The 19,581-nt window shown below is 30.8% G+C and overlaps 1 protein-coding gene across 2 annotated transcripts in view; it reads left to right on the forward strand.

Moving 5' to 3' along the window:
• The window catches only part of Cdh12 (cadherin 12), a 280,591-nt gene that overhangs the window by 72,694 nt on the left and 188,316 nt on the right, over nt 1-19,581 (forward strand). For both annotated transcript variants that reach the window (XM_026393630.2, XM_026393631.2), the window contains exon 2: nt 15,192-15,486. In XM_026393630.2, coding sequence (XP_026249415.1) covers nt 15,192-15,486 — 295 coding nt within the window. The remainder of the gene's footprint in view (nt 1-15,191; nt 15,487-19,581) is intronic.

Here is a 19,581-nt window from a genome sequence, read left to right on the forward strand (position 1 = left end):
TTCTGAGAATGATTTCTTCCTTAATGTGTTTATAATGAGAGCTTCAGTAAAAAATCTCTAGCTCACCTGTATTTAGAAATAAGATGCCACTTACTGAATTACTGCTACTATTTCTCATTAACACATTTAAATTTAGCATTAAGATGAGTCATTTTCATAATATTGGGAAAAATATGAATATGTAATGTATAAATTATCATGCAAATAATGTAATATTTATGAAATACTTAAAGGACATAAGACTGAGAGATATGAATTTTTAACAATAAATTTGGCAAAAAAAATTGACTCATATTACAAAGAAATCAAGCTGCTTAAGTTCTTGGGTTTATTTTTCCAGGATTTGTGATATTATACTTTCAAATTCTGTTTAAAGTAGTTACTATAGATTGAAGTAAGAAAATAAAAGACTTCAATGAGGTGGCTTTGTGCTTGAAAACACAAAAGCACTTCCCATATTAATGTATGCTACATAAAATGGGTCACCTTCAAACAAACCTTGAAAGTAAGAAGACCCTGAAATTTCAGGTTGTGTTCTTCAGAGCATTGTTTTATATTACATATAAACAATTGTCATTTCATTTGTTTCACAAAAATGTGCTTTTGTGTGAATAAAAGGAAATATAAATACCTATCTCTCATTTTTCTTTCATTTATATACACACATCTATATAAACATACTCATACACATTCATATATTTATTAGTAAAGTTGTTAGTTAATTGTGAGATATAGCTATTAAATATTTGTATGATTAAGTAGAAGTATTTTATTATATTTTTAATATTGTAGACCTTTTTATCTTTCAAAGAAAATTATGGGTAAACAATGTATACAACCTCAGGGAAAAAATTCATTGAAATATTTTATTGACATAAAGGTAAATTACATTCTATTCAATGTAAATATTTTCCACTCTTTCTAGTTGAGTACCAAATATTGCAAATATAAAATTAAGACTTGTAATAGTATTCATCATTCTAAATATATTATTAAGATAGGTAAATTCTAACTATAAACATAATATCTTTGATAAAAAAAAGATAAATAGCACATGCTTTTAGACAAGATATGCTGAACTAAAATTTCTATAGGAAAATATGATTTAGTGGCATAAAATATAAAAAGTAACTTTTTTGAATAAGTATCTGTGTTATCATGACATAAGCTATTCACCACAGGATTCCTGTCTCCTGGGAGAAAATATTGAACTGTGTTCTCTATCCTAGTTTCCAGTACAATTAGCAATGGGCAGTACAAAGTGTTGTTGAGTGAAACTATTTTCATTCATTAATTCATAATAATACAAATTTGGTTTTGTTCAAACAAAATGATGTCACAAAACTAATTATTGGCTAATTTCCATTTGTTGCTAATCTAAATTATCTGATCAAATATTCAGGTATATTTGGGTCATTTATTTTTTTCTTTCAAGACTGTAACAGTTTTAAAAGTTAAACAAAATAAGATATTGTGTAATCAAATTAAATGTACAGTAATGGTTTAAGTGCTAGTCCAAAAGACATGGGGTTAGAATACCTGGTTTGTATCTTGGCTTTGTGTCTTTGTAGTTGTGCACCTGTAGCTATTAGCTTGATTGTGTCTTGCTTTCTCTATCTACAAAGGGAAGATGATAATAGCAAAGTTGTACTGATACAATTATTCTGGGTATTACAGTGAATTTAGACATAAAAAGCATTATAAAATTACTAGCAAGAAATGAAATCTCAATAAGGATTTTTATTGTTTTTGAACTCAATTATTTTTATTGTATATATTAATATAAATTAATGTAAATTGAAACAAATATTTCTAAATTAGACTTACTTGTATGTAAAAGAAGAGAAAAACAAATATTATGAAGTCAAATTTTCTAACATATTCTTAAAAATTAAAAATATAAATAAAATAATCCACATTTTGCATATAAAGAGTGAAATTCAAAGAAATTCAGTAATTTACAAAATGGCACAGAGGTTATAAGTGATAACTTTAAGATCCTAATTCCCAGATAATTATTATTCATGATCATTTATTTTAGGTCATTCTATGTTGTGTCCTTTTATATACTAAAATTAAAAAAAATAAAGAAAAAAATGAAAGATTTTCATGTATTTTTCCTCTATTAATTTATAAGTTTATAAAATTATTACTGAGCACAAACCATGTATCCTTTATTTGATCAGTTAGAAACACAAAACTCAGTAAAGTCCAATTGTGCAGCAGTCCGGCTACAGCAAACTAACGGGGGAGGGGGGGTGACAAGCAACTTGGGTACATTGATACAGCAGGAGTGGGAGCCATTTATTTTAGGACAACAGAGGTATTTATACATTCCACACAGCGTATCTTAATTAACATAAAATACATACAGCAGTCAACCAATAAGGAATCTCCACACTTAATGGCTCGCTGGTGTTACTTCACAAACCACTCCCTCTGGCAAAATGCCAGGTGCCATCCTGACTTGTTTACAGACCCTAACACAATTGTATCTAATCCCCTATACCAAGTTAAAAAAAGAAAAAAAGAAAGCAACTTTGACCTCTGAAGTTAGACCAATATCAATGTAAATCTGAGAAAACTAATAGAAGTCCTAAAATTGGGCAGGCACAGAGAGAAAATGTGTGTCTGCCAGAGAAAAAATATGATTAAACAAAGTATTTGATATCAATATATAATATTTTATCTTATCAAATATTATGAATTGAACATGACACCTTTCAACTAAGTTTGTGCCTATTTAAACACAAGATAAAGCCAATTGTAGAGCTGGTAATATCTAGGGTACGTTTCATTGAAAACAAGAAAACATTGTGTTTCAACTTCATTTCTTAAGGTCATTTTATCCTGGTAACAATGCAATCATTTGAAAATCAAATTCATTTTAAAATTTTAACATACTAAAAATTACTATTTTGGGTTAAGAAATCATTTTGTTTTTAAATTCAGGTAGAGGCTATGAATACTGGGGATGTTGGAAATGGCAGTCTCTTTAACAACCTGAGGACTCCTGGTCAGCAAAGAGGCTGTCTCCTTTTACTCTAGAGATAAATATCAAACCTAGTGATTAGCAAACATGGAGAGGAGACTAGTTAAAACATTCTTTGATGAAAACTAATTAACTGTTTTAAATGAAGAAAGTCCCTTGATACATAGAACTCAATCACCTTCACAATAATTAGGTAAACTAGTTAGAAGGAAAAATTTCCTAATAAGCTTAAAAACTACTGCAAAAAGTAAATGTTTATTTCTCACACTTTATTTGAGCATAATGTGTGTGCTAATTATTTTCATTATTAGAAAAAGAATAATATATGTTCTTATTTAATTATTACTTTTGACTTCTGATTATATTTTTGACCTCTCTCTCCCTTATCTCTTCTTCCTCCCAATATTTTTCTTTCTGCTTTTCTTTTTCTTTGCAGATAACATTTTAATCTTTGCCTCAACATCTTACATGTGCTTTTCCTCTGAATTTCTTTTACACTCTTGATTTTTCATCTTGAAATACCTCGATGTTTTTTGAAATGCCCAGTGATATCTCAGTGTTCTTCTCATATAGAGAAAATTACAATGTTTATTTTTTTAAAGAGAGAGAGAGAGAGAGAGAGAGAGAGAGAGAGAGAGAGAGAGAGAGAGAGAGAATTTTAATATTTATTTTTCGGCGGACACAACAATCTTTGTTGGTATGTGGTGCTGAGGATCGAACCCTGGCCACACGCATGCCAGGCGAGCATGCTACAGCTTGAGCCACATTCCCAGTCCCAAATTACAATATTTCTTACTTTGAATCTTGTCTAGATATTCTGTGATATTAAATAACTGATCAAAATAATCTGTGGTGCTATTTTTTGGGGATATGAAAATAGGTTTGTTTTGGAACATTTTACTCTATTTTGACTTAAGTCTGCAAGTACAGACATAATAGATTATATTATATTGTTGCAAAGGACTCAGTGAAAGAGATTTTTTTTTTCAATTTTCTTTAATTAGCAGATCCACTTAGGGAAAATATGCATTAAATATCGATCTGTGAATTGTGATTATCTCTCCTTGAACAAGCTACATGAAAAAGGGGTCTGAATTATCCAGAGTTCATAAACTGCATATACATTTCTCTGAAGTGCTTAAGTACTTTAAATATATTTACAGCCATCATGACATTTGATAGAAAATTGCTTTATTTATTAAAATGGTTCCACTAAGGACAATTAAGGGTTTGATTTATAGCAAGCAGATAACTTCACATATTATATATTAGTAAGGAATAGAGGTGGGAAACTTAAGACTCCAATTGTTTCTTCCCATGAAACAGACCTTGGGGCCCAAAGTGTCAGTTATGGAGAAAAAGTGAGACTATTGAAATTTGCTACCTTTTCTTTTTCAGGTGTTGCTCTGAGACCCAGTATCACCTCTCTAGTTCTCTCTTAGGAAAGAAGATGTTTTTGAAATATATCAGTAAGAGGGAGTCAACAACAAATAGAGAGAAAGCATTATGGATCTACTTGACTTATAAATCAGTTAATCTGTACTAAAATTAAGGAATATGAATGAATCTAATATATTTAAAACATTTTACATGAGATATTTATTATAATTTGTTACCAATTATGTATATTTTGGATATACTGAAAAGTGACAGAATTTTTAAATAAATTTAGATTTCCTTTTGAAATCTTATTTATATTTACCTCATGCTAATTATTTGTTTTCATGAAATAAGACATTTCATATTACCAAATAAAATCCATTTCTATTTAAAAATTAAAAAATTAAAAAAAAATGGAGAAAGAAGTAAAACATGCATATGATGATATAGGCATATAATAATAATAATGACTTAGGAGAAACTAGTTAAATTTAGTTTTACTTTAGAGTTTAGTTTAGGGTTCATCTGTGTTATTAGTGTTATTAAAGGTATATACAAACAAATTAATGTAGGACATATAGCATTTTTAAATTATACTTTTCATCTTGAATATGTGAATTTATTTTCAAAGATTTCACAAATATATCTTGAGAGCCCATATTACTGATTGACTTGAAAGTTAAATAAAGCCTATAGGATATTAACATAGTACATGATATTCAGTAAGGACTATTGATAAAATAATAAAATGAAGAAATTATAGTTAATATTAAAATTTGTAAATGATATCTAACTATAATAACATGTTGCTATAAGTGATTATTATCACTTAATTTAAGACCAGACTAAATTGTATATATTTAAGTATTCTGAAAAATAATCAAATTGCCTGATATTATACATAATATTTATTTTTATTCAAAATAGAGATTATATTCCTGAATATTTGATTTAAAATACTTATCTTCTAGTAATGTTTTGCTACCTAAAACTTGGTTTTGTGAAAAATGTTTCACAGCTTGGGAAATGTAGGAAAGAAATTATTTTAACCTTCTTCCATTTTTTTCCTTCAAAATGCTGGCATCAAGCCAGTGACCACTCTAACTTTTATCAAAGGGATTATTAATATTTTGTGACAATCTCAAATGATAGAATATAATCTAAATTAAGCACAGTTGTAAAATATAGCAATCTGAGAAAATAGCTTTCCTGTCACATGCAACCAACCATGCATGCAATATTCAAGGAGAAAAAGAGATGAAAGAGAAGAGTGGGGCAATAGTATATATATGATTTTTTCTTTAACAAGATGTATAATATATCCTAGCACACTAACGTTAGTTGCTCCTGAACATTGCAAGCAGTCTTTGTTCTCCTTTGGTTTTCCTTAGCATATCTCAGGGGAAAGTGTGGGCTTTTTTGAAATAGATTTCTACTTTCTTAAATAGAAAGTGAAACATTTCCAGATGATAAATAGCTTTGGGTCTGTTACCCAGGCAGGGGAGTTCTCTACTCACACTGGACTGTTTAAAAGGAATTCCTAACCTTGTAAGTGATAATCATGTTGCTCAATTTGCAACAATCAAGCTAGGAAGAACAAATGAGTCCTCTCATGAGAGCAGAATCACACAGAATGTCAAATATTCTTGGGCATTCAGTGACTTTGGGAAGAAAGAAATTTGCATTATAGCATTACTCAGTCAGAGTTATAGATCATCTTCAGGTCTGGTCTTCTTTTGTCTACAGACAACACTGTAATCACAATCTAATGGATTTTTATCTAATCCAATAACCAATGTGATGTTCCTTAGAGCAGAATAAGTATTAATATGAAACTAAACAACTACACAAAAGGAAACATTAAGTATTTTACAGGCTTACCAATAAAGAGATAGCAAAAATCATTTGTTTTCTATGTTATAAAAGTATTTCAGTCAAAGAAATTCACTTTAAAAAATATTTTGGACAGTTTGAGTTAATCCTGCTTTTAAATAAAACATGTACAATATTACTTCAGATCTCAAGCATTGCCTACTGAACCCTATGCTTAAATCATTTTATATTCATTTTAAACTAATAATAAGTATGACCACTTGTATGCAATTATTACAAGAAAATTTCCTGAAGGAATACTGTACAAGGAATTTTTCCTTTACCTTTTAATGTATGTGTGTAGAAATGGCTGTAAGAACATTCTCTTTTGTTCATGCTACCACTGAGCTATATCTCTAGCCCCAAAGGTGTCCATTTCTGGTTACAAAGCTCTCCCGATTATGTAGAGCAGAATTAAGAAAAAAAAAGACATTTGGATAGAGATATGGGGAATATTGAATAAGTAATGGTTATTAAAAGATAATAAGTAATTTCATTAATTTTCTTAAATGATTTAATAGCATTTTGATTGTGTAAGGTAAAGCTTTATTTTAAATAAATCAATGTTTAAGAGTGTATAGTGAACTATTATGTTTGCATTTTCTTCATTTTCTTTTAAAATGTCCACATATAAGAACAAAGCAAATACAACACAGTGTTAATATTTGTTTACTCTAGATGGTAAGAATATAGGTTATCATTCTATCATTCTTTCCATTTTTTATAGTTTTTAAATTTTGTTCCACATAATTTTGTTAAAGTAAAATGGTGTACTGCCCACAAATATTTAACTCCTTTCCTGAGATCATCAGTAATTTGTAGTATATGAACAAGAGTTCCAACCCATGATTTTGGTGGGAATGGCATAAGAAAGGCTAACTAATTTCTGTAAAATGACAAATAGGTAAGGGACTGGTAACTGGTCAGGGATGCTAGATGCAAGAGTTTACATTAAGAGAGCTCCAGCAAAGTAGAGGCTACTTTGAAAAAAAAAAGTCTTACAATTGTCAGCATTATGGGCAAAAGGAGTAAAGCCTGCCAGGGAAAATACAGATATTGACTGGTGTTATATATACAAATTTTTTTCTCACCTGTATGAAATAATAAAGGCAGGTATAAATGATCAGAGCATGAGCAATACAGAAACTATAATTTAAAAAAGAAATTATTCTTCAGATAATATGGGTTTAGATTAGTACTGGCACAACACTATGGTTAGAGTACCCTCACCATGTATCTGAAGTTCAGAGCAATGATTGGTTCTCTTTGCATTAATACTAGGTCAAAATTATCATGAAAACATTTAACTCACAAATCCACAACTACAAATTATATTATGTAGCTTTTAAATGAACAGAAAACTAAGAGACTAAGAGTCATCAGATATTTGAGGAATGCCAGAAATGTGATTAGCAAATATTCAGATTTCAAAACTGTAAATAAGTGTTTAAAGAACTGATCATTCAGGCAAAGTACAAAAAGTGAGAGTCCTCAAAAATGTTGGGGAAAAAAATTTCTGCAAGATAATGATATAATTCTTTAAAATGGACACACACTCAAAGTAAAAGAAAGAAGTCTCGGGATATGTCTTTGGCTTATGTGTGTACTGACTTTGAAAATGAGAAAAGATACCAATAAATTATTCTAATATAAAAGCATTTTTAAAGAAATAGACAAAAAACAAAGAAAATGAATACTGCAAGTGAAATGTATATGATATAGGGAAGATGCATGATTTCTAACATTGAACATACAAATTCTAGGTAAATAACAGTGAAAACAAGATAAGGAATAATAAGGAAAATAATCATAGAAGAAAATTTCTAAATGTTGAAAAAATACATTTTTTATTTTTTATTTTTTTTTATTGTTGGTCGTTCAAAACATTTCATCTTTCTTGATATATCATGTTTCACAATTTGATTCAGAAGGGTTATGAACTTCCATTTTTACCCCGTATACAGATTGCTGAATCACATCGGTTACATCAGTTACATTCATCAGACACTAGAATGGCAATGTGTAAATCAATGGAAATGTAACTGATGAAAGAATACATTTTTAACTGAAAATTTTACAAGTGCATATCATGTGGAAAAACACACATAAAATTAACCTGGAGAAAAATATTGAAAATTTTCAAAAAATACATACTTGTATATGATGTTCTAAATAATTAGAATGCCAAGATTTTAAAAATATAAATAAATAGAAAAATTTAATAAATAAGTAAATTAATTAAAATAAATAGAAAAAAGTCTCATTACCTATAACATGAAACATTGTGTCTTGTTTCCTAGAAATCAATGAATATACAAGAAAACATAATAATGCTTTCAAATGTATGAAGATATTTACAACCTAGAAATATGTACCCAGACAATAATTAATTATTCATGACTGCAAAATAAAGGTACTTTCTGATATGCAAAAACTCCAGTCACAGAAACATTCTTAAGACATTATATGATATTGATGCTGGCAAACAAAAGAATGAACCAAATTAGAAGAAAACATAAGATGCAAGATCTGTTTCTAAATTAGAAGATTCATAAAGAAAACTTCCAGGCTGACAATTGTGCAGCTTCTCTTATTTGGATTTGGAAAGTTTAGGCCTTCTTATGGAAGGTATGTAATGACAAGGATATTGATGTTGGCCTGAGAGACAGAATGAGATTAAGGGTATGAAAAAAATCAAATAATGTAAACAAATGAACAAAGATGATAAAATAGAAAAAAAAATCCATATTTAAAATGAAAACAGAAATCACCTAAGAATTGCAATGGTGAAACAAAAATATTTACATTATGCAATTGTTATAAAATAGTGTTAGGATTTAAAAAAAATTTAGCATCAACTTACAGAATAACCTTGGAAAATTTGTGTATCAGTAAATGTCCTCTAGAATAGTAGAAATAATCAGATTATTAGATACGCACATGGATATAGATAAATATAAATGTAGACATTGATACAGATTTGTGAAGAGATTGCTGATAAGAAATCAGCTTCATCATTATGGAAGCTGTCTAGTATTAAGACATATAATCAGCAAGCTGGGACCCAGCAAAGTTAATTTTGTGTTCCCAGTATAAATATAGGAAGCCCCAAGACCCAAGAAGAGCTAATAATTCAGTTTAAGTTCAAAGCAAAAGATTTCTTTACCAACTGGGAACATAGCTCAGTTGGTAGAGTGCTTGTTTCACATGTACAACTCCCTGAGTTCAATTCCCAGCATTGCACGAAAATAAATAAATAAAGTAATAAAAAAGAATATTTTTAAAAAGATGTGGCAGTGTCCCAATTCTAAAACAATCGGGCAGCAGAGTTCCTTCTTATTCACAAAACTGTTAGCCTTTTGGTTCCAGTCAGGCCATAAATAGATTGGATATGGTTTACTCACATGAGGAAGGACAATCTATTTTTTTCACTCTATTGAGATAACCCAAATGTTAATCTCTTTCAAAAACTCCCTTGCAGACACACCCAGAATAATATTTGATCAAATCTTTAGGAATCTCATGGACCAATCAGTGGACACATACAATTAGCCATCAGGGGTTGCTTAATGGGATTTACATTTTGTCTCTGTTAAACAGAGCTCTCTGTCTGCTTCTTTATCAAGTCCTAAACTGCTTTCCTTAGCAACACTCATGATGTTCTGCCTCCTAAGGGGCTCAAAGCAATGGAATCCCTTGGACTATGGCCTAAGGCCTCTGAAACAGTGAAAACCAAATAACTTCTTCCTGTACATTGTTCTTCTGAGGTCTTTTGCTCATGGCAAAAAAGCTGACCTATGTAATAGGTAAAGAAATTAATAATGAATGTTCCCCACTTCATGTTTATTTCCATAATTTCATATAATTTAGCCTAAGAAAACATAAAACAAAACTCCCTCAAAATATTATGCTAATCACAACCTCAGAGACTAAGGCCATAGGAAAAGAGGTAAAATGAATGTTTATGAAAGTTAAGACAGGGATGAATGAACGGGATTTGGAAAACAAGGAACACTTTACAAACTGGCAGCCATTTTAAAGAGTACAGAAATTAAAATTTTAAACAATATTTCAAAGGCTGCAACAATATTAAAATATTTTTTGGTAAAAATCTTTGAAAAAAATGCTGGTTATTAGCTTTCCGTTTTTATCCTCACCTCACAACTTTTTTGATTACCTCATAAGAGCCTAACTTTAACTGTCCAGCATTGTTATTTCCATCTCCCTCTAGGAAATATTCCTAATTCTAAGTCTCAGGGTCTGCATAATGATGCATAATTAAACGTTAAATTGTTACAGATATCAGTAAGCTGGTAATTCAATGACATTTCTCTCACAGGTATATCTACTGCACTAATGTAAAATGCATATTTTTTCCATATGGATTAATAAATAGCATTTGTTAAAAACATAATTATTGGTTTTCACACAAATACTATCATTTTAAAATCAATGGTTTTTTCCTCCTAGCACACCCCATGCTCGCTTCATGCCTGGTAAACATTCTCCTGTCCTGGTAAATGGAAAATGAAAACAAAATCACTGCTGGACATGGTGATACAAAAGCATTTTCCATTTTATGTGCACTTTTCAACCCATATAAAATAAGAATAAACTCCATTTTTTGCAGCAGTTTCCAAAATATAATCAGAGAGATGCTAGTAAACATTTAACTTTAGATTAGCTTTCTCGAAACTTTTGAGCACAGAAATTGAAGATTTGCTCACACTCTGAAGCTAGTCCTCAGTGTCTTTTTTTAAGCCTCTCTTGGCATCTCATTTTCACGCACCATCTGAGATGACTTGGAACACATCAGAAAATAACACCACCACTTCCACAAAGCAACTGCCTGGACAGTGTCTATTTCCACATCCATCATTTATGGAACTCTGTTTCTGGGAGAAATTTTATTTTAAGTGTCAATACTAAAAAATGGTATTATTGGACTTGGCTGCTTCAGTCAGTAAATGTAGTCGGCACCTACTCAGCAACAGCTTATTTTTATTACTTGGAATAAGACACATTTCTGACAGTTATTTTTAAATTGTCATAAAGGAAAATAAATTTAATTTTGGTAGAGGTATCAGCATGCTGTATGTGTAGCTTGAAGTGACTGTAAAATGATGCATGCCCCATGATTTTATTTTTACAGTTAACACCACCCAAAAATGAGGCAAAGCATGTGAATCCTTCTACCCCAGCACTCTTTATGCAAATGAGATTATGAAATAGCTTCACAGTGTAGGCTCAGCCTAAATTCCATTATTGAAAGGCTTGGGATAGCAGTTCTATCTATGGAGATCAATTTCTGAATCTTATTTTTCAACATCTCCCAGGATTCATAAAAATGATCATAGTTTTGGTCTTGATATTTGCCTTTTTATTTCAGAAATAAACAGAAGAAAACATACACATACACACACTCACCATATTGTTTATGAAAGAATGGATGATGTTCATTATAGCATTCAAATTCACCAAATGAATATAAGGCAGTTACTCGAAAAAAAATTGAAGAATTTCAAATGATATGAAAAAATAATTATAAAAATACTATTGAAATATGTCAACTCAGTTTTTTGTCAAGTGTTCATATATATTCAGAGAAATATATATGTATAAATTATAGCAAATGTATATTTGCATGTATTTTTATCCTTTTCATCTGTATATTTATATTTCCATATAGCTGGAAAATATAGATAAAACAAGCTATTTGTAGGTGAGAGGTGATAGATAATTTCATCTTAATTTATTCCATTTTCTATTCAAAATATTTTATAATTCAACTAAATAAAATTTTATATTATTCAAAGTGAGAGCATTATTATTTATCTCACATCAGAATTGATATAGAAAAATAACTACACTTTATACTAGTCACACATGTTCTTGAGTCAATCAGCACTGAGTAACTAATTTTGAATATTGCCTGTCAATTCAGCATAACACCTGTGATCTGCATTAAGGTTTTATCACATGTTCAATTCCTGTAAAAATTGTAATCTTTCAAGTGTTTTACATTCAACAAGTTCATTTGCAACTCAAAGATTTAATGAATTTTCAGGTATTTCTTATAAAGCTATAATCTCTATAAAACACATTTTTTAAATTAGAAGGAAAAGGTAGAAGATTGAGAATCAGCAGGTGAATCTAATTTCAATATTGGATAGGAATGAAAACACATTTTTGTTTTTATTATGACATTTTCAAAAAGAACAGTTTTGGTTTTAGTTAAATGATTTTTTTTTAATTTTTACTTTGGTGTGTGGGGGCAACTCAGAGTAGTTTGCAAAAACCAACTTGGAATTTTCACTCAGTTCTCAAAATATCACCACATATTCTTTGAACCATTGGCATAATGGATCCAGTTTATAGAATCATTTGTATTGCATTGAGCTTTTGCCTGTCTTGTATCTTTAGATAAATTTGAAAGCTAAAGAAATACCCACTGTATTGAATATCTTAAATAATATGGCTGAAATTTGTGAATTGAAATTCCTAAGTTCAACGAAATGATTAACTGCAGCTTGATTTTATGCTTGGAATTTCCCATGCTTCATAGCATTTCTAAAATATTAGGAGGGAAAAAAATTCCTCCTACAATTTATAGCAATTTTCATCATACTTATGTAAAATGTAGAAACTTAAAGAAATATCAAATTCTATACCCTCTAATTGTTGCCTTAGTCTTTTAACTATGTCCCTTAACTCTTGAAGAGAAGAATCACAGAGTTCAAGTGACTTCAAGGACCAAATCTTGGTAATCCCATAGAAAAGATTTTAACTATGTTGCACAGAGTAATGGGGAATAAGCATGCAAGGGATTGGTACTGAGCTGACCTTCCCATGAGAGAATAGGGTAGCTATTAAAGAGTCCGAGTTGTTTTTTTTTTTTTTTTTTTTTTTTAAGGGAACTGAGTTCCTTTCATCTTACCTCAATTTTTAATACTCCATTAAGTGGTTTGTTACCCCTTGTAGAGACCTCAGAAAATCTTTGTGTGGATCCTGATGGTCACAGGGTGGCTGTGACCTATTTTTGGTGATGACCTTTCACAGCAGGAGAGTTGTGAGGATCTGGTTTCAAGAGATCTTGAAACAATAGTTGCCTTAAGGTATTACAGTTAACTGTCTGGAGTGTTTGGAAATACCAATTCCAATTTTCCTGATGCTCACCTGCTTTGATAAAGTTTTCTGTTATCCCCAGTCCTGTGATTTATGGACTCTCTTTGATGTGTATGTCTGATATCCTACTTCTACCAACTTACTCATGCCTGAATCCTAACACAATCAAGTATAAATCCTTATGCTTATGCTCATACACAAATATATTTTCAGAGCAAGTTTTGAAGTAAAAACAAATTCTAAAATGAATAAATTCATGTTAATAACATTAATTTGAAGGATAGCCTTTTACTAAACCTAAACCACAACATCAAGCTTGAAAGCTAAGATGTAGCCAATGTTGAACTTACATTTAATTGGCATTTCTAATTTGTTTCTAATACTAACTCATAGAAAGACTAATTGCATTGAATATATGTTACGTAATTAAAAATATTTTAAATCTCTTTTTGTGCTGCAATGTTAACAAACACAAAAGTCATTTTTTACCAAAGTTTTGCCAGAGAGCAGCACCTGAATGCAGATTGTAAGGCACATCCCAGTGGTTATGAGCACTCTAAAAGTTCAAAGTTTTTTCTTTAAATGATCTGTTGAGGGCATTAAGCTCTCAATATAAAGTATTGGATACTGAAATCAGAAAACTAGACAATCCTGAATGAAAATAGTCTAAAACATTTTAGGTCAGCATCTGAATGAAAGAAATATAGATGATATCATTTATAAGAATATAAATTATTATGTAAAATAATTATACATTTATTTATATTAATCATAAGAATATGCATTAGCAATCTGTAATATGTAATATTTTAAATAAGCTGTAAAATGTAATATTTTAAGGTGATATTTGTTGCATGTATATACTTATTCTTACATAATTTATGTTTGTCCAAATATATGTTGAGCTTCCACTTATTCTTGGACTCCAGTTTGAGCAATGCTGACCATTTACCTGTGATAATTTCCCTTCTCTTTGATTCTCTTCCTTTTGGATTTCATGTGCATCTTATTCCATGCTACAATACAGTGAACTAATAATGTGTTGAAATTTAAAAGAAATTAACTGAATTTAAATTTATTTGAATTACAATCAACAAATATTCTATATGCATAATGAATTAGAAGAAACTTATCTGTTAATCTGAAAAAATAACCACGGATGCTATCAATAGTTTGGTTAATATTGGATAATTCATACAATCTTGACTGGTTAAAATGAGATAATCTACCACATATAACTGAAAGATCGTACCTTTCTTTTCCAAAGAAAAAGGCTCAGTGTTTTCTGAGATTTTTCTTAACTCATCTCTTTCTATTTTTGGGCATTAATTTCTACCTTTAGCTCATGTGGAAGACTTACAACTTGGTATTTATGAGCTTACTTGTTTTCATATGATCATTTAATCTAAAACAATAACTATGCTTAAGATTTGTGAATAGTTTCTGATGAAAATTTTATTCCTAAAGAGATACAAAGGAACTCAACAAATGTTCAGAATCAGTTACACTTACACTAGGTTTGGAGTGTGCTTCTGATCTTCAAAATGCATTAAAAAAAAATAGAATGAACTGAAAGTAAAATCAATGAAAGGACGAGTTTGTTGTCCATCTATGAAATAAGGCAAGGAACTCAAATGTGTAATTAGAATATCAAGGATCTATCTATCTATCTATCTATCTATCTATCTATCTATCTATCTATCTATCTACATAGGTTTTCACAGCACATTTTTTTAAAATTGTGACTCTTTAATAATGGCAAAATTTTTAATGGTATCCCTCTCTTCTCTCCTCTCTTTCCTTGTCTTCCCCCACCCCAAAGCTTCATTCTGACTTGGACAAGGGAGAGGGTACTGTTAAATACACCCTCTCAGGAGATGGTGCCGGGACCGTTTTTACCATTGATGAAACCACAGGCGACATTCATGCAATAAGGAGCCTGGATAGAGAAGAAAAACCTTTCTATACCCTGCGTGCACAGGCTGTAGACATAGAGACCAGGAAGCCTTTGGAGCCTGAATCAGAATTCATCATCAAAGTGCAGGATATTAATGACAATGAGCCAAAGTTTTTGGATGGACCTTATGTTGCTAGTGTTCCAGAAATGTCTCCAGTGGGTAAGTAGGCACGTGAATACTTTTTCAGATGCTAAAGAACCTCTCCAACATTCACATATTCAGGTTGATAGTATTTGTAATCCCCAAATTACTCTTCAACAGTAGAGGATGAATTTATTTTTACTTATTTTCTCAGCATTTTCTGTTTATTTTTTTTTTTTGCTCCTTATGAAGATAGCAATTAGAATATATAACATTATTCCATGTTTTTCCATATGTTGGTGTGCCTGACCTCATAACACCCCCTTATATTTGAAGTATAAAAATTATTTGTATTGAAATTGATTATACTTACCAATTCTAGACACCAACTGACTGCTGAATATAACTACCTTATATCACCAAATACCAGAGAGAAATTATGTCTCAAGTATGCAAAACTTAACCAAAGTGTGTTCATTGAGTCTGATCTTAAAGAGTTCAGAAATGTTGTGTTTTACATTATTTGTAGTATTGATAGAGATCCAAGAATGGTAAGATCATTTATTTTGTGTATGTAAGTATTCATATTAGTTATACTACAAAACAACTAAGCAAATGATAATGTGATTTCATTATTAGAATAAATCTAGAATTTTACTATGGTGACATAATTCTTAATACTTCATATTTAATATAAATTCATATTTCCAAATCAAAGACTTTACAAACTCATATATATATATATATATATATATATATATATATATAATATTAACTACGTAGATAATTCTAACCTTAATAGCAATTTTTAATTAAAATTCTTACTTCTCAGTCACTACTGCCAATTCTTCTTGTATTCTAGTTCCTATCACTTCTAGTTCCAATCACAAGCATTCACAAAACATTTTTTTTCAGTTTCTGAATGTTTAAAATTTTTATAATCAAAAAGATGGGGAAAAAAAGAAAAGAGACAAAGTCTCCATTTAATATTCCTGATTAAAGAAATTATCTTTTGGAACTTCCTATCACATTTGGAAGATAAAGCTATTATTTGCACATAGGTTAAACTTGAAACTTGTATTGAGCCATTGCTAATATTCCCTAATGTCTCAAAGGGCTACCACTCCCCTACAACCCACTCAGGATATGCAGTGAAGATTGCACACACTGCCTTAGGGCAGAAACAAGTTAGTGGCTGTAGAACTTGTCACATAGATTTACAACAAATGCACTTGAAATTGTATGTATGACCTTATCAGACATTCAGAGACCATATTCTCTCCTTTACCTAAGAAATCAAAGGAAAAGCTGCAGATCTCATTCATTTTCAGGTACATTTTGAGTTGTCCATTTTCTGCAGTGTTATGATTGCTGGAGATTTAGAAATGCAATAGTGAAGAAGCATGCTATATTAGAAAATAATCTCAGGAAATGAAGTGAACTATTTTATTAATTGTATCTTTATTTTACAGAGGGGAGAAAAGTAGGGGTAATATACAAAGGCTTTTAAGAAGGCAGAGCTATTCAGTGGATAAGTAGTTTAACCCAGCCACTTTGTTTAAATTAGAAATATCGACATGAGTTTGGAGTGCTAAGTGACTCTATTACTAAAACAACATCCTAAAGCAAACACAGGCATCTTGTTACAGTATTAGAAATTTTGTCTCATTAGATAAACAATTATGTCTTTTGTTGATTAGGATAAAGTGTAGGGCTGAAAAAGCTGAAGCCCTGATTTGGATAATTTGTAGCTAGTGCCTGAGAGAGAAATCAATGTGAATGATAAGGAGCAAGGTAGGTAAGTGAGAAAGCAAAGTGAATGCAGCTTTTGCAATTTGGGGGTTTGACCCCATATACTATGAGATCATGAGAAATTGGAAAGGTCTGTAGAAAATGAGGCTCTGTGAAGTGTGCTGTCCTGTGCCACTACTGAAATTTCTATTGGTTACTCAAGAGACTCCAGTAAAATCTTAACTTGGTTTGCAACACATCCCTCCCCACCCCATGGTAGTGGGGATGGACCCAGGGTCTTCCTCGCCTACACAAGCAAGCCCTCTACCTCTGAGCTTCACCCCCAGCCATTTTCACTTTATTGTAAGAGAAGTTCTCACCAAGTTTCCCTGTCTTTCTTTGAATTTGTGATCCTCCTGCCTCAGTCTTGCAGCAGCTGAGATTATAGGCCTGTACCACCCTATCTACTTCCTCTGTTTTATTTTCTCTTTTTATTTGTTCTTTTTAGATATATATGACAGTAGATTTTATTTTGACATATTATACACACATGGAGTATAACATTAAAATTAAGATCCCAGTTTTATGGATATACATGATGGTGAGAGTCCCTGAGGTGTATTCATATTTTTTTTTATAGCAGGAGTATTTCTTTTGAACTTCAACCTATTTACATACTGTAGCTTAGCCTGGGTATTCTTGAAATACATTTACATAAGGTGCTCTTTTCAAATGAATACAGAGGTACAAGCACCACCTATGAATTAAATGTTTAAAGTAGAATACGTACCATGCATTGTTGCCTTTTTTCATAATCCCCCATATATATAAGTCCCCCAAACACTGGAGAGCCACCTTGAGTTGTGGCATCTGCTGCTTCTCTTTTTCCATGACTAATTTAAAGCTTACCAACAACTATTGTGTATCCAGAACTTGTATTTACTGTATATACCAAGAGTTCTTTAATTCCATTCTCAAGTATGCCCATATTACCCAGTGGAAATGGTTCCCTGCTCTAATAAGCAAATAAAAGTTTATATTTTTCTCTATTTTCCTACCTACCACCCAGCACCCAACAATCTAGATAATGCTTCCTCTTATTATTTTCTGGGAATATTTAAATAATTACTGGTCGAGACTGGATGGAACTCTCCCTATTAAATTAAATTGTTAGCTATCTATGGTTGCAATACATCTCACTGTCTGCTCTAGGTGTCTGTGTTTGAGGCACTTCCTATGAAACAACTTTCTAACTATCGAGAATGTGGTGATTTCATTTTCTTAAAAGGGAAGAAACAACCAATTGAAAAATGCATACAGTGAAATAGTTTATTTTGTAATACAAACGAGAACATGAAGTATCAGTGGAATGAGGTGTCTTATACAAATGTCAATGTGTCAGTAATGGATTAGAAACCTGAAATCATGGTATTCAAATAACCTGCAATGAAATTAAGTGAAGTTAACATTACATGGAACAGAAGTGTACAAAGAGAGAATGGTGGTGATCAGAACAGTTTGAGATTTTAAAGGAAAATCAATATTTAAGACTTATAACACTATGGAGTACATTTAATTTCTTAAGTTGAAGAAAATTCTAGTGAATCTATGAATTGTTTAAGAGAAAGGTCACTCTGTTACCAACTCCCGCTATATCCAATATGCCATGGAAGTAATATTCAGAGATAAAGTGCTTTTACTTTGACCTAAGGAAATTACTTAATGATCCAGATATTCTCCAACTCAAAGCTACTCCTTGGAGACAAATTTAGACTTTATGAATGTGGTCTTAATTCTTTAAGATCACTAGAGTTACAATGAATTGCTGGAATGTGCCCTCTTTAATGTCTGATGATTATGCATCAGTAGATTATGCAGTTTAAGTTACTTTCCATGGAGCACTGGAAGAATTCAAGTGTTTAAATCCATATTCACAATTGGGTTAACTTTCTCTGCCTCAGCTAACTCATTTTGAGACAGTTGATTAGATTATTAATAACCAGGTCTCTATGACATGTTTTAGTAGTTGTCAATTCTGAATCATGAATCATAATTTATGTAGTAAAATGTGCTTCTCCCTAAGCAATACCAAGGTACTAGGTAATGTAACTGAAAACTTTTATCCTTTATTTGATTTTATCTTTAAAAAGAAAGAAAAAGAACTTTGTGCATTATTTTTATATGTTTTATTTTTTCAATATAAAAACTTAGTAAATTCTGAATCTGAGAAAATAAGAACGTCTTCTAGGCTCTTTGGAAAGAAATTAATCATAATTACACTGTTTTCCTAGGGTTAGAAGCTACTAAATAAAATCTTGGGGAAACTTGATTTTAGCTTTCATTTTCAGATAATCTTAGGAGTTTGGAATGCCTATTATTGCCTTATAGTAAATATATTATATTTATATTAGATAATATAATTTGAGGATAGGGTTCCTACTG

The sequence above is a fragment of the Urocitellus parryii genome, chromosome 1, assembly GCF_045843805.1.
Source record: "Urocitellus parryii isolate mUroPar1 chromosome 1, mUroPar1.hap1, whole genome shotgun sequence".
Taxonomy (NCBI): domain Eukaryota; kingdom Metazoa; phylum Chordata; class Mammalia; order Rodentia; family Sciuridae; genus Urocitellus; species Urocitellus parryii.